The sequence below is a fragment of the Varanus komodoensis genome, unplaced genomic scaffold, assembly GCF_004798865.1.
Source record: "Varanus komodoensis strain SLA01 unplaced genomic scaffold, ASM479886v1 scaffold15, whole genome shotgun sequence".
Lineage (NCBI taxonomy): Eukaryota > Metazoa > Chordata > Lepidosauria > Squamata > Varanidae > Varanus > Varanus komodoensis.
In genome coordinates this window covers 28,939,240-28,964,065 of record NW_025335440.1, presented here as the reverse complement: position 1 = coordinate 28,964,065, position 24,826 = coordinate 28,939,240, and the positions used below count along the sequence as shown (strand labels likewise).

General features: G+C 39.2%; 1 protein-coding gene across 6 annotated transcripts in view; it reads right to left on the bottom strand.

Annotated features, from left to right (window-relative positions):
- Positions 1 to 24,826, bottom strand: part of VPS50 (VPS50 subunit of EARP/GARPII complex) — a 100,461-nt gene that overhangs the window by 48,415 nt on the left and 27,220 nt on the right. For 3 of the 6 annotated variants that reach the window (XR_006414203.1, XR_006414204.1, XM_044424870.1), the window contains exons 12-20: positions 23,203 to 23,343; positions 21,701 to 21,833; positions 19,623 to 19,714; positions 17,845 to 17,939; positions 17,137 to 17,235; positions 13,956 to 14,046; positions 13,159 to 13,335; positions 8,088 to 8,206; positions 5,703 to 5,809 (exon numbers count right to left, since the gene is read on the bottom strand). Coding sequence is in view for 4 of the 6 variants with exons in the window: in XM_044424870.1 (XP_044280805.1) it covers positions 5,703 to 5,809; positions 8,088 to 8,206; positions 13,159 to 13,335; positions 13,956 to 14,046; positions 17,137 to 17,235; positions 17,845 to 17,939; positions 19,623 to 19,714; positions 21,701 to 21,833; positions 23,203 to 23,343 (1,054 nt within the window). In the remaining 2 variants the exon portion in view is untranslated. Of the gene's footprint in view, positions 1 to 5,702; positions 5,810 to 8,087; positions 8,207 to 13,158; positions 13,336 to 13,701; positions 13,775 to 13,955; positions 14,932 to 17,136; positions 17,236 to 17,844; positions 17,940 to 19,622; positions 19,715 to 21,700; positions 21,834 to 23,202; positions 23,344 to 24,826 lie in introns of those variants that run through there. The other 3 variants (XM_044424871.1, XM_044424872.1, XM_044424873.1) reach the window with 3 other exon arrangements.

Sequence of the window (24,826 nt, the reverse complement as noted above, 5' to 3'; positions counted from 1 at the left end):
TCATCTGGTTCATACTTTAGTGAAGTGAGAAAGTTGCCCATGAAGAAGTCTTAACTTTATAAACACACAAGGTAGACTCACCATGAGCCCAAATCTCTGTAACAGATTATCTAGAAAAATATAAGGAATGTATTGACTAGCTGGGGGACCTAGCTATATAAATTATGTTAACTGCCTCCCCCAAAAGAAAACAGGAGTACAGCAAACTTCTGAGCACCGTTTTTAGAGGAGCCACCAAACCACAATAGGCAGCAGACACAATGGGACATAAGTAGCCATTATCCATTTCTACTTTTAAGTGATTTGATTTATCCAAAGAATGACACTGTGAGGATGACTAAAAAGCAAGGATGCAGAGGGAAACTTTATTTTGCTTTCAATGGTTTTCACTGTTCCACAATATGGCATGCCTGCTTACCTCTATATTTTACCCAGAATTGAGATTAAAGTGACACAGAACTAGAAAAACAAAGCTACACACATTTCATTCATAATTTGCTTAGTAGTGGTTTTACACAAAGCACTGAATCAAGAAATGCAAGTTACTCTGCACTGAACTATAGGGCAATGCATGCATTTTTTTCAGCAGGCTTCTGCTAATGCACATTACCCAGAATGTTTGAAAAGTAACATGACTCACTTGGACTTGCAAGGAAAGTATGAAGACTCCAAACAGGATGATGCACATTTTAAAAACAGTGTTTTTAAATGCCATTAATGGAATCAAAGATCCCCCGAATTTTAAACTCCCATCCATCCTTCTAACTCCCATCCATCCTTCTAACTTACATGCAGAATAAAAAATAATGAATTAGAGAGTCTGCCAGGCATGAATTTCCAGACCTCTCTTCAAAAAGCACATTCACATGACAGAAAGTGTATAAGACAACACTTAATAGACTGTGGGCAAAACAAGGCACTCTTCTCCTAAATCTTCTCCCTGTAAAATCTTTTTTCTCACTGCATCATTCTGCATCTTGACACCATTTATATTCCAAGAACACTTCTTTGTTCCTTCCTTAAAATGATGCCAATTTTTCAATTTTGTTGTATAAAACTAGTAAGCAACATGCTTGCTCTAAACAGGTATTGCAAAAAAGGTAATGCCAGGAAGTTCACCAACCACACAAGTAGTAGTTTTTGTTATGAAGTAACAGTAAGTAATGGAAGTGAAGGCCATTGTGAGCAGCACTTGCCATGAAATCAAACATCTACAAAGTTAGCAGTCAACCACAGGTCTTTTTGCCAAATGTTGTGCTGTTGGCACAGGTTTCTTAGGATTGGAACACATTCAACAAAATATGGTTCTAAAACTCTCAGATGCTTAAGAATGGGTTTGAAATGATTTCAGTATATGATTTGGACAATACTAAAGTGGATTTACATGTCTACATTCTTTGACAACACAAAGTACCACAGGTATTATATGACAGTTAAAATTCCTATTACATTTGTATCACTCCAATGCATCTTTTCCAGGACACACAAGCTGTAAACATCAAAAAGAGAAATGTTTACTCATGGTAACCTTATATTGCAAAGGAGTGACCCAAGACTGCCTGTTAACAATCAGACAGAGGAGATATTTTTTGCTCTTTAGTATGAGAGAGAAATTCAACAGCAAAACATATAGAAAATTATATTGTATCTTAGAAATGCTATGCAAGATAAACTCACAATATATTATTAAGCAAATGCAAGATGAATAGTTATAAAACTCTGTTCACTGACTTTTTAACATTTCTTTGAGAAATCCATGCTTTTATACTCTTCAATTCTTTTATCCATAAATATCATTTAACATCCACAATGGAACTGGCTGATGCATGAAAGCCAGGTTTTTTCCATTTTTTAGCTTCATCTGCCTCACAGGGCTATTGCAAGGACTAAAAAAACCCAGTACAAGAACACTTTGTGCAATGGAAGGTGTTATAGACATGCCAGTTTGTACTTTTGGCAGTGATGTATTCAAGTCCTTTCCTCCAAGTCTCAAGTCTTTACTTTCAAGTCCAAGTCAACTCTCAAGACATTGCAAGAAATTTTTGAGTCAAGTCTCAAGTCTCTTCTCAAGTCTCAAGAGCCAATCTTAACCAAAAAACTGTGGGGGTGTACGTGGTACCTCCCCCGGTTTACCCCCACCCCCGGTGTTCCCATCTGTACTTTTCTCAGTGATGCTACTTCAACCAAATCTCTAACCTGCTCCTGCCCCCTTGAAACTCCCTCCTCCAACCACCTCTGCTGTGCTCATGCCTGCCTTCCAGGATATCCTGCTGCTTGGTAAACGCTGGAGCAACCCAGTCATAAAAAATGTAGAAATATCGAGTCGAGTCACTCTCTTGTTGCTCCCGAGTTGCATCTGAGTCAAGACTCTGATGCATCTGAAATAGGACTTGGGAGTGAGTCACTCGACTCAAGTCCCCAACACTGACTTTTGGAGAATAGAGCAGAAAAAACACCATCTTTTAAACCATTTGTGAAATCCAGCACAGCAAAATATTTCATTGTATGGTTAATTTCAACAAATAATTTCCTAAAATAACTGCATAACTTTGGATACCTGCTTTCATAGGTGTACCTGCTTTCATAATAACTCATAAAGTTAGTTATTAAAGCCAAAGCTTTACATCAATAGATGGGCTTTTGTATATGCACACAGGGGCTCTGCTTTGATTTATACTATATTTTACAATCTAAATTGCTTTTAAATTGTTGTGAACCACCCCAGGAGCTTCAACTGTGGCCAGTACTGAAATGCAATCAATCAGTCAATCATTTCCCCTCCCTGGAAGCAGCTGCTCATGCTGGGTTGGAAAATGTTTATGAAGCTCTCTCGCATTTATTGATGGCATGGAAGCTCTGGTTGCTGACATTTATCTTCAATACAGAAGCTTTCGCCAATCTGTTTTTGTGTCCCAACTAGTCCTAAGCAATACAGCTCAAAAGCTGTTCCAAGATTTACTTATAACAGGCATTCCAGTGTATATTCTTTTCTATGTTGGTATGTCTATTATCTGGATAGAAATCTGGGGACCCAAAATCTATCTTGCCATATAAGCTGCCCTTCTCATGAGTGACCATCCTCATAATCAAGCATGTGCACTCTAGCTGTACGTGCACAGCCTTCCCCAACCTGGCATCCTCCAGGTACTGTATATTGGATTGCAACTCCACTAATATTGAACATTTTGGCTAGGAACTATCAAAATTGCAGTCCAACCTGTCTGAAGGGCACCACATCAGAGAAAAATGCTGTAACAGTAAGGACATTCTGATAGCAGAGGCTATAGAGTCACCATCAATATGGCGTAAAAATGTATGGGAGGTATCCACTGGTGCTTTTGCTTTAATGGAAAGCAGTTATACTCACATAAGATGATGCACCTCATGTTTGACAATTTCCTCCCTTACAGTGACCAATGTTTCTGGGGGCACCCAATAACATTCGGTTTCAGGGGGACTCTTGCAAGAAGCTTTGCAGGCAAACCGAGGTACTTATGCAGAAAGGGGAATGTGTGCTATCAGATTCAAAGAGATATGTGATTCAAGCATTTTCTATTAAGGCAAAGCTACCATGTATGTTTATATATTACACTCATGTTATAGCAAAATGCTTACAGGGCTGTCAAGGAAAGTACACTTTGGAGGGCATTCATTCTTAGGTTTGCCATAAGTCCAAGATAACTTGACAGTATGTAACAACAGCCAAAATCCAAAACTGCAAGGCTCATCTATTTTGTACACTGTAAAAGCATTTTAAAGGGTAAACTGGGGGCAAACTTTTCACTATGTTGAACTAAAATGTGGTGAATGCTGAGAAACACACAAAATTATTACAGTGCCTGGAGCCAATGGCTGGCCATCTGGGCTTCAAAAGTAATGAAATCTCTCCAGATTTTCTAAACACAAACCAGCACTCCTAAGCCAAAGGAATCCTTTGTACAAGTCCTGCCACATAATTGCCAATCTAGCTAGAAACATCCTTTATAGGTGTTATGAAAGAATTAGATGAAAACCAACAAACTTGTGCACAAAAGTCTTTGCTTATGTCCCTGCTCTGAAACTACCAAACACTGGCAAGTTCATCTAAATTTTGTGATGTGTTATAAAAGACCAAAGTGCGTGCTTGGATTTACAAATGGTAATTCTGCATAGTCTTCAAGCAACCAAATATGCAAACAGACTATTAGTTCAGAGAAAGATTCCAGGTTTGGCCAAGATCTACCGGGCAGTATTTATTAATTTATTACAACAGTGCCCTAAATAACCCCAAAGAACAGCAGTTCATGCTGTTAGGCCAAGCTAGCAAATTCTAACACCTTGCAAGTATAACACAGCTCAGGGAGAACAGGGCTACTGGCAAGGATACACAAAAATGAGCTTCTGCACAAAACAACTCAATTATGTTCCTGCACGTTCATCAATGAAAATCCATTTGCCTAGGCTGGACTTTGTGCAATCACTTCCTAAAAAACTGAGTAGAATACAAATATTAAGAATTTAACAAAAACACTGCTGAATATTCTGTGACAACACTGGCAGTCATAAAACATCTGCATGGCCACACACATTTCTTCAGTACCTATATGGCACAAGCACTCCCTAAGGTCTGGTGTTTGTAGCTCCATTAAGATTTAAGTAACAGACACAGTAACCAAACTGCCCTATATTTAACACATCACTGCTTTTATTAAAGTACACTGGCCATAATCGAAAAAGCCAACAAAACTTGCCCACAAAGGATTATATGGGCACAGGGCTCCCTTGGCTGCAGCTTACAATAAAATGCATTTTTGCTGAGATTTGTGGGTAGCATATTTAACAGATTGGAGGGCAGCTTTCTGACCAAGACGTTCCACTGTATGAAGAGATCACTGTAGAATCATTCGGACAAGAGCCTGCATAAACCATTGTCTCTGTCTCTTCCAACTCCGTGATTACAAAAATAAAATGGACCAAAAATGGTCCCCAGGAATTGCTCATACTAACCATTTCATTCTTTATGTACATATAAACATGAAAATGAAGCCTCATTTCTCTTATTTATGTATTTCACATTTGTTCTCCCAGAGAGACCCTCATCTTCCAGGTGAATTCTTTGGTCACAATGTTTGCATCCGACTTTCTCATGAGCAGAAGGGGAAAGGGAGTGTCAGCTGACTCCATCCCCTGTTTGCAGTTCCCACATGCCACCTTCCCAACATCATTCACAAGAGTCCTCAATTCGCCCAGAAGCGGCTCTTCAGAGGTCACAGTGGGCTTCAGAGCAAAGGGAGACTCGGGAAGGCCTGTTTCATTCATAGAAGGGAAACTAGAATCCTGTCTATTATCCTTCAGTTACAAAGAGCAATACAGGACTAGCCTTTAACTGTCCCTCCTTTCCTGCCTTCTCCCTTCCCACATCTTGTAAAGCCCACTTAAACGTAGACAGCACTACACAAACAAAGAATACTAAGCACCTCTTACAAGGTTTTTTGTGAGCACTGGCATCCAAGTTTTATACATACTCCAGCACAGACATATATAGACAGAGACACATGTCCATGAACACACACACACATTTATTTATTTAAAACATTTTTATCCTGTCCTTTCCAACAAGCTTACAAAAGGTATATATAAAGGTATATATATATAACATGAAAGAATATGGTACAACATGTAATATGCATTTAAAAGTTAGTCCAAGAAAAAGTTTCACTTACCAACAAGTCTTATTACATTAAGTGTAGTATTGGTTAAAATGGGAGCGTTCACTTTGTTGAGGCAGTAATCTGATCGCTTTCTGCTTCTCAGAGTTTCTCGAGAAATGCTGAGTTAAAAATATATTTGCTATAAGTACATATGCATATACAATATTGCAGACATGAGGGGGACATGCTCTTTTTATTTTCTTTGTACCACTATACAATGTTCATACAAATCTAATTTCTCATACAAAAGCCTAGAGGATAAAACTCTAAATTAAATTATGAGTTCTAAATTTACCTTATGCTGGATCTTTCATTGACCTTGGCAATGTTATTTTACTTCATGCATTTAATTTTGCCAGAAATTATGAAAACTTGACCAGAATGATCTTCTGGTATTACCAAATATCTTGAATGGATGTCCAGAAACGAAAGCCAAACCACTGCGCAAGTTCTCACATAATCCACATGTTCATGAAGCACAAGCTGCCTTAAATGAGCAACTCTAGGATTGTGTTTGGAAAAAAAATATTTGAGATCAAGAGCAGCTGTTTGCCAGTGTGGTGAAGTGGTTAAGAACACAGAACTGGGACTCAGGTGATCTGGGTTCAAATCCCTGCTTGGCCTTGGAGCCAGCTGGGTGACTCTGGGCCAGTTACAGACTCTCAGCCCAACCTACCTCACGGGGTAGTTGCTATGTGGATAAGACTGAGACGAGAAGAACAGTGTAAGGTGCTTTGAGTTCTTTGTAAGAAAAAAGTGGGATATAAATCTAATGCATAGCTTGCCACAAACCAGCCACAGACTTCACTGCACGAGTGGGCAACTCAGGGGCCATGTGCAATTATTGCCTGCCTTTCATTCAGTTCACAAAGCATGGTTCATGTAAAGCTTTCCTGCCCAGGCGGGGAGAGAGCAGCCTCCTGCCAGAGCCCTTCTTGTGTTGGGGAAAGAAACAGCAGCCCCCTCTCCACTCAGGGAGGGAGTAAAGAGCTCTTTGAAACCTTCTAAAGCTCTCCCCCCTGCACACCCGTCGGGAACAGTACAGTAAAGCAGGCTTGACTAATGATAAGTTTGCAACACCACCCACTTCTGCTGCTACTCACAGATCAGCTGAGGAGTAGCAGAGATCCCTAGGGAGGGACCTGGCTATGTGACCCCCAAGAACCTTATACAATGGGAATAAATTCATCAGCTCTTATCCTCAATAGTTGAGATACTTAATTTCATTTTAACTAATTAAAAAAGATGCAAAGCTCTCAGCCCAAGCTCTTGAAATAATCAATAACTTTATTTTAGAATGAACTCGCAGAATTTTATTTACTCTATCTAAGCATTACTGGAACTAGGAGGACCATGCCAAGCTCTCATTGATTTTTACTATGAAAGATAAAATATCGGACTCCTCCACTTCTGGCTTTCATGGCTCTCAACATGACCCTTTCATAATTAGTCTCCATTCAATGACAAGAAAATACTGATCTGTATTCTGAGATGCTGTGTTGAGTTATGCACACCCCATTCATTTGAAAGGCCTGCTTTCTCTATCCTGTCTGCTTTCACATAAAGCTGGCCATTCTGAGTTCATCTTCCAAGACTATGCTCCAAGTACTCATTGTCTTTAAAGGTGAGGCTGATAACAACCAGAAATGGAAGCTTTCCTTTAGTAGCATCCTGGTTATAGGAGAGTCTTCTCAAAGACTTACCCAATTTCTTGGTGCTATATTAAAATGCTTTCATGCTCTGCTTTAAACGATTGAGCTGGCTCTTTCTGCTGTTCTTGTTGCTTCTGTGATGGGATTATTATTGGGCATTCAATTTATTGTTTCATTTTTGTTAGTTGATTGATTTTAAGCCTTTTGTTGGAAAGCTTGGAAGTTTCTAAACTGTGTTCTGGAGTATGCTGAGGCCCTTCAGATAGTCATCAGGAGTTCCCCCACTGAAATCAGCAATGGCAATGGAGCTTCCTTTAAAAATTTTGCTGATTCCAACCAATATTCCCCTCAAAGAACAGCTGCAGAATTTCAGGTTCACAAAGATGGATGATAGCAGTCAAAGGGCACAGGCTGGGGGAACTATTCCATACAACTGAGGCATTTTGTTATCTCAGATGAACCAGCAAAGTATCCCCTGCCACACACACACACACCACACACTCAGTGTACATAACAGCTGAGGGTGGTTATTTTGTCATCTGAGGCAGAAAATTCAAGGAGTGCCACTAGCCTCTGCTCCACGACCAATTGATGTGGAAAGCATTCCTTGAAAGACAGGAAGCTTGAAAAACAGTGCTCTATGCCTTCTGAAAATGAGTTGACAGAGGATATTGATCCCTACATGTGTCATGATAATAAATCCTCAAAAACAAACAAAACACAACACAACACGTATTCCAAGTACCTTTTTACTGGGGCATCTCCAGTCTGCTCATCAACATAGTCTCTTTTCAGTTCTTCAGGAACATCACTGTCACTGTCATACTCTTGATAGGCACTCTTCTCCTGCTCGTCTGATTCATACTATCAAAATAAAATGTAAGAGCTTTCAGTTTCTTCGCAACAGCTCAAATGCATATGAACAGCCTTGGTAGTCCTTACACTTTAACTTCGTTCACAGAGCAATGCTGTCTTAAGTAAGATTATATTTCTGCCATTCCTCTCCTGAAGCATGACAGATGCAAGACAAGAAAATAGATATAAAACATAAAGTACAGTATTATAGGCAAGGATCTAACAGTGCACTGTCACAAGCAGCGATTTATACTAATGCAATATTATTAGCCCTAGCACTGGGACACCATCAGCTTCGACTCATAAACACCTTAAGAGCAATAATATGAGAGATGGGGAGTATCTATCACATGACTGGGATAAAATATGTTTTATCCCAATATTATCTACCCTAAGTTCCAGGAACCAACCAGAAATTTAAACAAAATAAACACAAAGTCTACAATTGGATTCAGCTTTATGTTGGACTTGCACAAAAAGATATGGCGTTCCCCACCCAGCCCCACTTCCAAGAACAGCTTTTCCAGACCCCTGAAAAGGCTACACAAAGAGTCCAGGACCCCTGCTGAATAGGGTGTCCTCTGATGTAGAAGGCAGGGAGGAATGACTTCCAAGAACTGAGCCTTTCCTCTTATGGATGGCTCCTTATTTTCACAGTTCGTAAATCCTGCATCCAATCTGTAACCAGCATTTTTCTTCAAAATATTTTAACTTAAGCACTACCAAAAGCAGCTTTCAGTTTAGGAACAGAAACAATGTAATTGAAACTTTGATCTAAATAGAAGATGGTATTAAATGTTAATAAATTGCAAATCACCATGATTTAAAATACTAGCTAAATGCTTCCAAATAAATCACAGCCATGCATAAGATTAATGAGGCCCATTTATAACACCTGCACATCTAACTGTTGTCCAATCCAACTTTAAGGAAAACATGTATATAACTCATTTGTTCAGCATTCTAATTTCTTCCACACAGAATGTTCTGTATTGCAAATGCCACCCACAAGCCAAAAGATTGCCCAACCAAAATTCATGTCCATGTCCCTCTAAGGGTTCACTAACACAAAATGCTGTAAATTTGGATGCATTCTTGCAAGCGGTCACAAAAACGAAGCAAAACAGCACACCTTGCAAAGCTACACCTGTCAGTCTCCATAATAAACAGGATACAACTCAGCATTACCATCAACAATCTAAAACAATGTTAAAGAGAACCAGTACTACTGTTTACAGAAAACCTTCGCCAACAAAGAGTAGATGTAACCAGTGTGCCCCCAAGTGGATGTTTCTGATGGTAGCCCTACTTTTACATAGAAATGTCTTAATTCTCTTCCTTTATGAAGACATAGTAAACTCAGTTTTCAGCAATGGAAAGGCAATCCTCAACAGTAATTAACCATGAATTTGAATATTAATTTAATCAGGAATCATGCAAACAAAAACAATCCAAAAGTAGGGTATTTGTTTGACAGAGATTCACTTGACCTTCAATAGCTTCAGATGAAATTGACATAACTAAGGCAAGTTTCTAGAATGGTGGCTCCTTCGGACTGTTCCAGCAAAGTGTTGAGTCCAGACTTTAATTGAATCAACTGCCCTGACAGAAGTCGATTTCTCCACCCCTGCCTTTACACAGCAGGTCCTTCAACACCCTAAAAATGCTACACAGATATCCAAAAGATCCCCGATTGCAAAATCACCCAAAATTGGGCAGAGGGACTTTGTACAACAGAGCCTTTTCTCTCACAGAAGGCAAAACACTGACTCCAACTGACAGTCCTCCACTGTGTTAAAAACTAACCATTTTATCATATCACAAGCTTCTGTGAATGGTCAGTTGCATGGTCATCTGATGGGAGCAATGTGTGTGCGTGCACATGTGTACAACTGCCCTAAGGGAAAAGAAATGTTTTGTTTCTTTTAGAAATCCAGGTCCGCAATATAAGAGTATGCAAGTAATGCTGAATCCAGTCAGCTGATCCAGTCAGTTGGGGCATGACCACCTCCAGATTTGTGGCCACTAATGATGAACAGGTAAAACTTAAATACATAGTGGAATCTGAAATAATTCCTTTCTATAGAAGGATCAAGCCATCCTAGGACATTGGACACCCATTCTATAATGTTTTGTCAATTTTATTAATCAATTTCAATTCAGCAGCTTCAAGCTTGAATATGGCAACTTCCAATATTTTAGGAGCCTAAAATGTTCACTCAACTGTTACCAATTTTAAATGTCTGATGTGTCCATTCATCTCTTGTGCATGGATTTACCTGTCTGGCCTCATGAACATAGCATTATTGGCAAATGACCATAATAAAACAAACTAAAAATTGTACAGATGAAATTAACTTAGGCTCTTAAAAATACAACCAATGTAGTTTGGTCTTATGACAGAATTGCCCAAGTAGATATGGGGACAGAACTGGCACCGGTGTTTGCTGAAGGGAATTGCATCTCCTCTAATTGGCCCATTGTTGCTGGTGAGTATGCTTCTAATTCTAAATGGTCCCTTTCAAGTATTTAGGGACTTTTAAAAATCTGGCTCATGTGGTAATGTACTTGAAGTCTAAGTGCTACTCTGACAGTTTTGTGAGATGTTGAGGATAAAATTGCTTTTTTCCATCATGGTTTAGACAATGCAGTTTATATAGGTTATTCCTTGGAGACTGATTTTATATTGGCTTGGTTTCTCAGAACTTTGTATTTATTCTCTTTTAAAATCATATGATACCTAAAGAATTTGCTTAAAGCTCTCTTATAAATATAATGGGAAAATCAAATTGCAAAATCCAAGGCCTGAAGCCCTGCAAAGTTGGAGAATTACGGGCCTTCTATCAAGCATGGAAGGGACACAGAGACATTGATCACCTCTGCAGTTCTACCTCACAAAACACTTATATGGCCAGTGTAGTCTGTCGTAATGTTTTGTGCCTGCTTGTGAGGAAAACAGGCTAAGGCCCCACTGGGAGGGGAATCCCAGTGGGGCCTCACTGCTTCCCTTTAGCACCCCACTCATGCCAGCTCCAAGATATTCCAGATCAGGCCAATAGCAGACATTATGTTATAAACAAGAGACTGATGATCATTTTTCTGAAAGCACTTATTTCAATTTTGTCAAAGAAAATTCCCTGATGGTGTGCCTAGCAGTCCTATGGGATCCTTGTTAGCCTTGGGAATGAGGAAAAACCTCCCTAAGCAGTTGAGAAAGTTGTTCTTAAACACCCACTCCCAGCTATAAGAGCTTGAATCATGAGACAGACTGAGATGATAAATGACAGGGCCCATCCTTGGAAACTTATCATGAAATATATCGAACATGACTAGAGCTCATTATAGTGCTGTAGTACCCAAATTTTGGTCCTCAAATATAGTCAGCCTACAACTTCCCCTAATCCCCAGTAAGCATGGCCTACGGTCAGGGATGATGGAAGCTGTAGTCCAATACCACCTGGAAACCCAAGTTTGGGAACTGCTATTTCATAGTCCATTGCAGTAATGGTGTTAAAAAGGGTGCATAGCACCCTATCATCAGGTCCATACAGTCTGGCCACTGAACTCTATACACTGTGGATGTCTTTGGCACGTTTTGGTACCTTTGGTATTCTGCCGAGACCAATGAAGCTGAAACTGAAAGTCTTCATTCCAACTTCAATGCAAAATTAACTACCGATAAGGCTTTGGATGTTCTCCCTCTTGTTGCATTTGCATGGATACCTTTCAGGTTTTGCAACCTCAAGCTACTGATACTTAAATATATGCCTACTACTTTCACGCTTCTGTTAGTAGGTGGTTCAATATTATTCACTCTGTTGTGGAGGGGACTGCATTTCCCCTAAAGTAACAGGATCACAGTTGTAGTCACTCTTAGATCCAGCATCATGGAGGTGCAAGTTGCCTCAGAGGCACTAGGGCACACTCCATCAGTGGCAGGCTGATGCAACAACTGCAGTCTTATCGGGACAGGCAAAGTCTTCCTACAGTGATCCACATGCTAGTAATCTCTCAGTTGGATTACTGCAATACATTATACATGATGCAGCCTTTGAAAATGCCTGGAAACCTCAGCTAGTTCAAAATCAGGCATAAAAATCATAGACTGATGAACAGACTTGGACAAAACAAGCTTATATGGGAAACTGACATGATGAGGAAAAGACCAGTTCATCCATCCCTCATTCCACTTTGTTCCTCAGGGCAAATCCAAACTGCTGGCTCTGACCTTTAATAGCTCAAATGGTCTGCGAAATTGTAATGACTGCCTTCTTCGAGAGGAACCTCGAAGGTGATTTTGACACATCCTGCTTGCCTTCTGAGGAAGGCTTCCTTGGTTCCTTTTAGATGGCAAGTTGGAACCCATATTTTCCTAAGGTGACCCCAGAATATTGGGCTTTTTGTGTCTACTTAACTCAGTAGCATTATGACTGCTGTACTGTGGTATAATTGATTCATAAGGTTGCTTGTAAGCAAATATTAAGCTGCACTGTGCATGGAAAGGTAGGATAACATTTTTTAAATTAACCAATTTTCCACACTGTGTCTTCATATACAAAAAACACACATAACATCTAGTCCCTACTGAACCACAGATAGTTAAATGGGTTGATATGAACACAGCAGCCAATACAGAGAAAGCCGAGTCTTTCAAATCTAATTGCCTTGTGAAAACTTTGCATTGCCCTACTTTTCTATGTGATACAAGGCTTAACAAAGCTCTCAGGAACACTGAGTTGGCAGGAAAAAAACTTATCCATTTCACAATAATACGATTAGCTATGCACAGAAAGGTGGTGTCCATTCTTAAAAGCAAACAAACATCTGAGTTTTATGTTCTGAGAAACAACATAGAATTATAGCACAAGCATTATTATTTTCCTATCTCCCTTTTTAAATTTAATGGATTAAAAATAATATGCCCTACCGTAGACTAAGAACTTATAAATGTGTTTTCTTACCCCATTAGAAGCCAGCACATCTTCAGACTCATCATCTTTGTTGTTGGCTTGGATTTCAAAGGGGTTCCCTACATTACAATACTGCTCAAACAAAGTTATGGTTGTTTCTATTTCTGAAGATGGCTGTTTGCTTGGTGATACAGAAGGGGAACGTGACTGCGCCATGAACTTAAATTCCTATTAATACAAATAGAAGATAATTTATAGACTCTGCCATGCAGTTTAAATATTGATCCACATAATTAAGGAGTACCTTCTGGACAAGTGCCGTGACATTTATCTTTCAGTTAACATGGCTTATATTCTTCTTACATTTTTATTTTTAGCCTAATGGTTCATTTGATGCTTGTTTAATTTTAACAAAGCTGTCCAAATATCTCAGACAACACATCCTGCAGTTTGGAAATAAAAGTCTTTCAAAGCACAGATTAAGTTAATTATTTTATTGTCTACTGTGATGAATTACATGCCCAGGGACTTAAATGTGAACAACTAGGAAAATTATAACAAGTCTATCTTTTTCAGCTACTAAAAATATGTCACCTTCTCAGGAAGTGACTTGCTTGTCAGTTCTGTAATGTATGGAATAGCCCAGACAGAGATGGATTTGAGGATTCTGTGAAAGCCCGGTCAAAGCAAAAGATATCATAATGTCAAGTGCAAATTTACAACATAGTCTTCTGCTAACGAAGGAGTGGGGACCCGCCAACCAGAGGGACCAACCAGGTCCAAAGTAGCCTCATACATATATACCAAAAATTCATCCCACCCCTGCTTTTAGTGTGGTTGAGACTTACATGAAGTTGTAATATGCTGAAGCTTGATTTAACAGGGCAAAGCTCCCATGTTTCATTCTCTAAGAACATTCTCAGCTCTTCAAGACGGGTTCTGAAGCAAAAGACTGAGTGTCAGCAGAAACACACAATATAACAAGCCAGCTATAGTTAAGAAATGAAATAGTATCGCACCATGGAAAAATATCTGAATGTATCTAGTTGCATTTCTATGTAAGGACTTTCTCATATATTTTCATGACACTCTATTAAGGAGCTGATCACATTTCTCCTCTTCTACATAGTGTTCCTGAACACACACACAGACAACCTGCTGAGAAGACAAGAATTTAGGGGTGAAAGTGGTGAGGAAAACTGTATTCCATTTATGTTGCCATGAAACTCAATGGCATTTTGTGGGGAGAACCAAAAGTAGTGAGATACAGAGGACCTAAGTGATATACACTGCACAGTGGAATGACAGAGCAGATTCTTTTGTCTCCTTTTTAGAGAAGTGCAGACTCCAGGCCCATTGGGCAAATGTGGCCCTCCAGAGTTCTTCAGCCCTTTTATCTGACCATTGATTTCTTGCTGGCTTTCTGGTGTGTGTGCAGCTTTTCCTACATTCTCAAATCCCAAAATGCCTCACTGAAAGCATTCCATTACTAGCAATAAGAGCTTTAATCCAAAATATTTTTGGTAGTCTGGTGCCACACTTTTTACCTTTTACGCATCCACCACTGGAATGTGGCACCACAGAACTTAAAAAAAAATTAAATACCTTTTGTGAAGATTATTGGTTAGATACAAAGCAGAAATGCTCATACAAAGTGCCTCCCCTGAATTATGTCAATTCATCACTCCCACTGCACGCTCCTTCATGCCCTGTCCCACACTGTTCAGCTGATCTTCAAGTCTGGGGGAACACAAGAGGCTCCACTGGGGGGGGGGTGCCTTACTGTGCAGGCTGGACCCCACTCATGTTCCTCTGGAATCAACCCTAGGAAAGTACAAAGCTCCTTATGTCTCTTTGAAATTTTAAGAAACCCCTTTTGGAACGTCAACAGATAACTGCCTACATATAATGAAAACTTCTAACAGAAGTAGTTACGTTTTTCCATGTAAATGCCCAAGCTAATGAGATAATACATAGAAATCATTAAATGCAAACACAAAAAAACAGATAAAACAATCAACAACAAAACTTAGCTATAATTTAGGGGACCAGGAAAAGAAACCAGCTGAACTATAGCCACAATAATGCAGGCCAAAAGCATACTTTAACAATATAAAAACTGAATTATCAAATCCAAATTTTAACACATTACAGAGTAATTACACCAATATACACGATCTTCTAAACTCATACCTTAACTCTCATCTTTCGCTATTTCATATTATCACATTTTAGTCCCAATTTTTTCTCAGGAACTCAGGACACTAAACACCCCTCACACTCAAAATCCAGTGAGATAGATTTGGCTAAGAGATAATCAGCTTCTTCCTTCAACTGGGATTTCACCTGTGATTTCCCAGCCCTAGCCCAACCCTCACAACTACCATATGGCGCTCACTTTCTTCCTCTGGGTATCAAGTACATTTCATTTCCATGAAATCAGATGCTATCTGTTTTTGACACTGCCGAGGCAAATCCTTTGGTCATTTCTGAGAGCCTGCGTCACTCTTACTGAAACAGGCTCTTTAGAGATGAGCTTGCCAATTATTCCTCCTCCCTTCAATAAACACTCATTCTCCAAAATACTCACATTGTTCCAAGTAAAATGCTTCATGCATTCAGTCTGTATCATGGGTTATAGAAATCAATGTTCTTGAAGTCATCTCTATATTATAGCTTATTGTTTTTATCAGTACAACTGCCTACATATGTCAAGGTGAACAAATGAAATAGCAAGCTCTCCAAGCAGCTCTCAGCTGGATAGCTTTTATGTAATAATGCAACTTCAAAGGCATCAAACATTTCTTGATTAAGCACAAACAAGAAGCAATGGTTGGTATGCACTCAAAGCCTAAAACTCCTAAAAGCTCTAGGTAATTTACAGTGTTATATGCATACAATATATTTCTATTACCTGAAGAAAATTATTTCATTTTCAGCTTTGCTAATGACATGAACAAATTAAATCTCTAACAGCCATTTACTACCCAATTTGCCCAAAAATTGTTTTTAAAAATCCTGCAACATTTCTAAATTTCTTTCATTGTTTATGCAAAAACAATAGCTAAATATTGCAAATTACATTTTTGCAGTATTATGGGCAGAATCCAACTCTGCTCCTTCACACTTGCCTTGCTTCAATTCCATTCTGCAAGCAGCCCCAACTGCTTGTGAAATGGTGATTTAGCACTTCTGGAAGCCAGTAAAAAAAAAAAAAATGCTCATTTCTGGAAGGAGTGGGTCCCTGTAGATCTCTTATATGAGTGTCCATTGTTCCCACTTCCAGGGCATGCCTCTGGAAGTGCTAAATTATCTCTGCAAGCAGTAAGGGTCACTTCATCTCTGCAACACTGAAGCAACTGGCCACGCATAGAGCAGAATCAGCAGCAAGCTCCACTAGTAGATAGGCAGCATCAGTTTCTGTTCAGTGTTTCTGCTTAAAGTGGTTTTCTGCCTATATTTACTGCTCTGTATATGCTTTTGAAAACATAGTTGATAATTTTCCTAAATAAACACTTTGAGATTCAGGTAGGCATAGATTTATTTAAAGTAGACCATAGCTCAGTGGCAGAGCCATGCTTTGAATGCAGCTTCTCCAATTAAATAGTCAGGTAGCAGGTGAAGACAAAGATCTCTGCCTGAGGTCATGGAGAGCTGCTTTCAGCCAAAGTAATCTACACCAAACTGGATGGACAAGTAGCCTGCCTTGTTATGCGGCATATTCTTGTGTCCCTACACTCTGGCTTTGTTCACAGGCAATATGAAGAAGAGTTATTATGATCCAGGAACGAGGCAAGAATTTATTGGAACATCAATACAAATCCTGCTCCAATTAAACAAATAAGCAAACCATTTTCAGTTGAAATAGACTAATATACCTCCCATCAAGCAAGTTTCCAGAGGCAATTCCTATCAATATTCACACAGAAAAGGTCTCATATGAAGAATTTATTTTCTTATTTTAAAATATCTACAGTTATGACAAAGAAAAAAAGACCTCTAGAAATACCAAATACATTAAAAACTTACCTATGGTAGTTTTTGAAATAATTAACACTTTGTTTTCTAATGGATTCTTGCAAAACCTCTGACCTGCTACCACAAAATTCTTCTCCAACTTGCATCAACCTAAAACAAATGACATCCTGATTATATATTCATTCTGGAATGTACTGTCAGTGTACTGCCAAACTCTGTTTAATTGTTACAGTCTCACAATTCCTACAATGCAATTTCTGTGAAGGACCCTTTCGGTTCAACACACTAAAATTTAAAATGCTCAAAGAGCCTTAAAGAAAGTCAATGTTTTCGGGAAAAAAAAAATTTAAAAACACAAATTAGTCTAAGATTATAGTATAGATATGGGTAAAGGCTAGGGAGCAAAATGGGAGCAAATCTGATACATTCTACAGTATTTCCTTCTATCTTGTGGTAATCCCATTCATAAATCATTTAAAATGAGAATACTTAACACTAATATACACTCATCAAAATGAATCCACAGGCATCATTTTAATTACAGTATAACTGTCCAAACTCTAAGAACAGCTTTGACATTAGGGAAAAAAAGAATCTACTTAATCTATTCATATCTAAATATGTAGAATGGGAAAGAATTGCCTTTACTATCATTTATACTGCCTGCCAGCATGCAACACTGTTAGCTTTTTCTCTACAATTCTTCCTTGTATTAACTTCCCATGTACACTTCACCAAATGAATGGCCCCTGAAAATACCTGCTAATGATATCCAGCACAAAGATGAAGTCATCATATTTGAAGTTAGACAAGTCTGTGCCCAACAAATAGGTCTTGACTTTCAGCTGGACATCCTGCATAAAAGCAAACATACTGAATTAGCACTGGGCATGACCAGACACCTTTTGAAGAACCTGGATGTTCAGCCTTGGGTTGAAAAACAGCAAATGGCCAAAATATTTGCAAGGTGGGTTTGAGCTGTTTTAATGTATAAGAATGTGTCCCCATCCTCTAACTTACTGCCCAGTTAGCGCATTTTAACAACTCACAGTTCAGTCTGGGATGCTGAGCGAGCAGGAGTGGCTATGCATTCTGGTTCCTGTGTGCCTCCTTGCTGGAATAAACCACCCAGGGATATTTCATTCCTAGACTGTCTATCAGAGCAGAAGTGGAGGAGCACACACGCATGCTCACTGTTGCTCATTTGCTTCACAAGCCATGGCTTGTTAAGCATGGGTTGTTATGATGGATGTACAGTCTCAGGAGTTTCAGTCACATTGCTACTGGTATGTTTCATTTGATAAAACAAGTTAGAGTTCTAATTCTGCTCTTTACTGAAGCTACAATCTGGATTGAAATCACAGGGGAAATCCCATTAATTCCTATACAATTTTAGAGTCTTTTTGAAAATACTACGCATTTATTATCTTCCAGCTTTCTATCCCAAGCCTTGTTAGGAACAACAGAAAATTGTATGCACTGCTTCAAACCAGAGCACTTAATAGAATTCTTTTCAAATTACACTGAAGTACTGAATATTTTTATCAGTAATGTCAGCTTTTCTTTGCCATTTCAACAGACAGCTATTTAGCCTTTATAATTTGCTTCCTTGCACATTATACAATCGGCCTTTATGATTTTTTCTCATTCTTTGTAAGCAAATGTCAGTGAGTACAAGGCACAAGGATTTCACTGGAAGAGTGAGACAACAGTTCAACTCACATCTACTCAAATCACTTGGGCTGGATTGAACCCATTCTTGGTATTTGCATTATTACCCTATCCTGGGCCCAGGAATAATTGCACAATGCAAAACTTCCCAAGATTTAGGTTGACATATGTATCCTGTCCTGTGTCATCATATTGGGGTATATTTATTTATTTAAAACATTTCTATGCCGCCCCCATCGCAACAAAGCCTTGGGGCAGCTCACAAAGAATACATAAATACATACATACATAATGATAATATAACAATTAAAAAAAAATCTACCTCAAACCTCTAAAAGCATGGGTGGGCAACTTGTAATCCTGCAGATGTTTTGGCCCAAAACACCTAGCACCCCTCACCATTGGCTATGCTGACTGGGGCCATGGAAGCTGCAGCCTGAGACATCTGGAAGGCTATAGGCTGCCCAACCCCTATGGCCAAAGAAATCTTAGGATGGCATGCCATGTGCTAAAACATTAAAATAGTAACCTTAAGCACATCTATGCCCAGAAAGGGCAAAACAAAACCTTGATATTCCATAAAACAGCACTCAAAGAAACAAAGGTTTTCAACTGATGTTTATTTCTAAGATAATTGCCAGCCTTTGTCACTTATCCATTTAACACAAAATGTGTTATGCTCTCTAAATGCTGCTGAAATAATGTGAAACTACATCACAGAAAGGGAGCAATAGTGGCTTGATACTACACACTACTACAGAGAATGATAACCTATATTTGCTGGATTTTTAAAGAACGGAATGTATTTTAAAAAGTGCATTTGCGGGGAGGAGGGGGAAAGAACATTTTGCTAATTCAAAACAAACCTGCCATATTCGTGAAAGTCCATGTTCTAATTTCTTTTTCACATATCTACGGTCAAAATTAGACTCTTCAGCAGCCATAACGTTGCTTCCATCTGGAAGATAATTAAAGTATTTTTCATGCAAACTGCCTGAGGAAACAAGGTAACGTACTTTTATATGAGAGACAAATTTCACAGGCTCAAGGTTTCCTTCATTTGTTCTCAGCATGCAATGGATTACATTGTGAAGGTGTTGCAAGTTACTGCAAATATGAGGAAGTTACACATCAAATATCATATATGATCCTATAAGATAAAATGAGCAGAGCTATCCTGCACTGTTCTAAGGCCACCACAACACCAGTGGAATAGCTGCTAGAGGAGGAAGCATGGCCGAAATAAAAGGAAAAACCACTCAGTTGACTGTATTTAAAGAATCAACTAATGGTACAGCTCTTTCAATACCAGCCAAGTGGGTAGGTAGGTCAGAGATTTTATCTGTGTCACCCAATCTGTGCCAGCCACATCTGGGTCACAGGCTGGTCATGATAAACTAGGTCATGGTACACTGTGCATTTAAGGTGCAGTCCTATGCATATTTAGACAGAAAAAAGTCCTACAACTCCCAGCATTCTTCAGCCAGCATGGACAACCAACCTGATGCCTTTATAAAAGCGAAGCAAGCACAAAATGAATGTCTTACTCAAAAAAAGGCACTGAGAGGAACACTGCAAATCACATAACACCTAAGTGGGGCCTTCCTGTTTAGGAGGTACTGGTGACCATGGCACCAAAAGAGAGCTAGTCACCCAATCCCAACTGTTTTGCACTTTATTATTGTTTTGTATTGCTTATTGAAAGTTCTTGAGACTTTTGTCAAAAGAACGAAGAATACCTCCTCCTAACTATGTAGTTCAAGATATATGTCCCGCATCAATAGGCCTCCATTTGCCAGTGTCTTTTTGTCAAGAGCGCCTCTCCTCCCTTCCCAACTAAAGGAATTGGCTTCACCTTCAGCTTGGTTCATGCTGCTTGTGGGCAATAGGCAGGACCATCAACACTACTTAATTGGTCTACTAATTTGATCGGATGACATATGATCAGACTAATAATGTTCTTCTAGTTCTGATTCAGGCTCTGAGGCAAAGACCTTGGAAGGTTGCATTTTAGAAGTGGGCCTAGTCCATAGAGTTTCCTCCAACCCCTATTTACCTCAAGTCACTGATAGGTGTTCCATCTTGTGTTTTATATTTAACAATCAGTGAAGGGGAGCTTGAGATCCTCCAGATTTTGTTGGGTTCTAACTCTCATCATCTTTGACCAGTGGCCCTTCTGGCTAGGTCTGATGGTAGCTGGGGTCCAACACAGATTTCCCTCACTCCCATTTTGCACTGTTTGACTACTGCTGTCGGCACAAATACCCTGCTCCAGTCAACACTCAAAGATGATCCACATGAGACATTATGTAAAAATGAAAAGTATATATCCACAAAACAGTCATGCATAACTTTTGCAGTTTCAGACTAATGTCTGATGCAACTCTAAGATGTCCAATTTCAACAAGATGTTTTAATTGCACTGTTACTGATACATAATCCCCATTATGTACAAGGGGGCTCTAATCCTTACTAAACTTGCTTAGGACTACAAACTTGAAGGGTGCCACAGCATGTGCCATCCACCATTATGAAAATGCAAACCTTGGCTGAGTTGCCATAACTTGCTGCGACGTATGAATCCAGGCAGAAGGGACTATTTCAGGGCTAAACAACCCTGAAATAACCCATTATCTCTTTTAGGCTTACGGGAGACTTGTTTAACCCTCAAATAGTCCTTGCTGTCTGAGCTAATACAACACATGGCAAACCCTGGCCTACTTTATATATTCATAATAGCAGACAGCAGCTCAATTCCTTCCAGTTAAATTAACCCATGGTGTTCCTTATTTTGACTTGGCCTGCTTCCCACATGGGCCACAGAACTGCTCTGGCCTACTGCTCATATAAACCAGCTATCCTGGAATGACATCCTTATGTCTGGAACATGGAACACACTTTTCTCTTCAGGTGTTACTTTCAAAGAGTAAAGACTATTTCCTACCAGAAGATGAAGGCGGCTCACCGCGATCGTATTTTTCATGCCACTCCATGGTACGATAATAACTGAGCATTACCTCCCATAAGGCTTTGCAGAGGTCAGCAAGGCATGGAATGTAACTGTCTGATGTAATGTGCTGGAGAACACACAAAAGTATATTGGTGAAATGTCTTTATGTCATTTTAATTTAAAATTTGTGCTAAATATCAAAGATACAAAAATAAACACAGAGAAGAAAAAATACAAAGCAAAACCATGCACATAATACAAAGAAAAGTAGTACAAGATTATGGAAACCTACCCCTCCTCTGTTAATCCTCCCCCCTTCTAGTTTAAAATTTGAAAGCCCTTTTCAAATGTGTTATTCAATCTAAATGAACAGTTAATGCCGTACTTATGAAGTGGCGGAAGATTTTAAAGACATGTCCTGCTTCCCACATGGGTGACAGAACTTGCTTTGGCCTACTGTTCAAAGAAACCAGCTGCCTGGGAATGCCAGGTCTATTTGGTTCCAATGCTAGAACAATTAGTATTTGGTAGGAAATTGCACATGGCAATTAACTGGGCTTTAAATAAACTATTGAAGTTCCATAAATTAAGGACATACAACAATTGAATACTCTAGATAAGAAGATACAGATCTTTCACTTTCTAGATTATGCTAGGCACATAACACCTGCTTGCCCATCTTGTACCACAGATGCAAAGATTTTTAAACCAGACATTTCTCCTTTGCTCCAGCAATACCAGATTTCCCCTTAGTTAGGCAAACAGGTTACTGTGTAGGCAAGTGAGAAACCACAGCTTAAAAATAAATAAATCGCAAAGGAGGACAGGAGAAAGCAGCCACAGTAGCATCTGTTCTTTTCTTTGTCCCCTCTGCAAGTATGCAAGGAGGAACAACAGTAAGCAGTCCCAGAAGCACATCCTGCGGATGCCACCTGTTCTGAATGTTGACAGAAGGTAGCCTCCCTCCTGTCCTCAGGATCCCAAACATGTAGCAGTGAGCTCTACACCTCTGGATCTCTCATGACCTGCCATAACGGGAAAAGGGCCACTGAGGGATCCAAATGGATTACAGAGTCATTTTACTCACTTCGTAAACACTGGACCAACAGTATAATTTCATTATTTAAATTTGATCAGTATCAGTATTCAGAAATTTGAATTTCTGCAAGTGCACTGATACAAGCTCAAACTGATTTTAGCAGGGATTGGGCTGAGAACACAACCTGTGGCTCAAAGCCTCCCTGCTAATTCTGGAAATGTTTCATCTTCAATGCATTCTTTTACAACAATCGTACAGATGACTCCCAGTACAATACCTAACAGAATCAACTACAGCTTCATTCTATCCGTCCATCCAGCCAGCCAGCCATCTTACTTGCTACTATGAAGTATCTTTTTCTCAAAAATGGTCAGCATGGGGTTTATTTTAAAGATCTTTTTAACAGACCAGGCAGATACATGAAACATGCACATGCAAAATGTTCCAACCTACATACCGTGCAAAGGTCTTTGTACTGAAGCTTCTGAAATTTGGTGTCTGTGTTTTCTGCACATAGCTCTACGTACCCAAGAACAACTTGGAATACTGTGTTGTGAATAGCTTGAGTAAAGTGCATATGCAGTTGGTCCATTGCTGTCTGAAATAAGGTGGGGGTAGAAACAATTAGCATAATAAAAATAGACAGTCCCGCAGTGCCTGTTCTTTGGTCATCCTGTAGTAGTATATGGCTTCCTGTCCTCTGGAATATTCAGGCACAATGCTGCTTTATAGTTTTGTGGAAGAAATGTCATACTGAGGTCACCAGTATCAGGGATGAGATCAGAATTCTGCCGCCAATCATCCAATGCAGCTCTCTCCAGAACAACTTAGGTTGCAATCCGATAATCACTTAACTGAAAGCAGGTCCCACTGAACTCAATGACACTTACTTTTGAGTTGATGCGTATAGGATTGCAGTGTTAATGGCTCAGTGGTCCTTATGCTACAAAGTAAAAGGTATTGCAATTAGGTATGTTACTGGGGATACCAGGGTCAAAAAACACACCTGTTGCTCTCGGCTGCAATTTTGCCTTGTGTTAATGCTTGCAGAAGTACACATTGCGAGTCACTGTTGGGAAGGCAAAACTTGCCCTGTCCCTGGTACCAAACATCCAACCTACAGAAGTCCTTGGGGCACAGACTTCAGTGATGAAGACATATCAACAAGAAGTCAATGAGAAAAAACTACTGGTTACCACCTCAGTCAAAACAAAATCAAAACAAATTAATTAATTAATTAATGTGGCTGCAGAACAGAAAGAATATGCTTACTTCTAGAAAATATCTTTAAAACTGCAATCCTATAACCATTTTCCTGGGAGTAAGTGCCATCTAATTCATTGTGACTCACTTTTGAGTAGGAATGTACAGGACTGCACTGTTAGTACAAGATCTTTGATTTAATAAGGGAGCCTGAAATTTGATTGGGTCTAAATATGACAATCTCTAGCATATGAAACATCATTTCAAATATGAGGCTGAGAAAGCGCAAATACTAGCCAAGCCAGAATTATTTTTTCTGCTCAGGGTTCAACCAGTCCGATATCATGTAAATAAAACATGTCCTGAGCAGCTGATGGGAAGAAAAGAGAAGATGTGCAGTAGGTGTTGGGATGGCTGCCATTAAGCAAAGTCATCCTGATTTGGTTTCCAACACAAGTTGTCCCCAGCCTCAGCTATTGGGAAGTATAAAAATGAAATAAATACAGGACATGCAAAAGAAATAATGACCACATGCCAGGATCATTTGTTTTCAACTCTCTTTTCCAGGAAACAGCCTTTGCTACATTCAACACCAGATATGTATTTCTGCAAGTCATTCATCTTAGGTGGAGAAACTGCTGAACAGATCATGAAGAAGCAACTTTAGGGAGTAACAAATGACTGAGAATCAATTTCCCTTTTGCTGTTTGCTTTTCTCCATTGTATCACTAATGTCTACAGACAAAGGCATTATCAGGAACCGTTCAGATAATAGTTTGTATATAAAAATATCTGTATACATTCTTTCATTCTTATGGTATAACCACTCTTGGCATACAAGATAAGAAACCTAAATAATAAGACAAGCTTTGTATTAG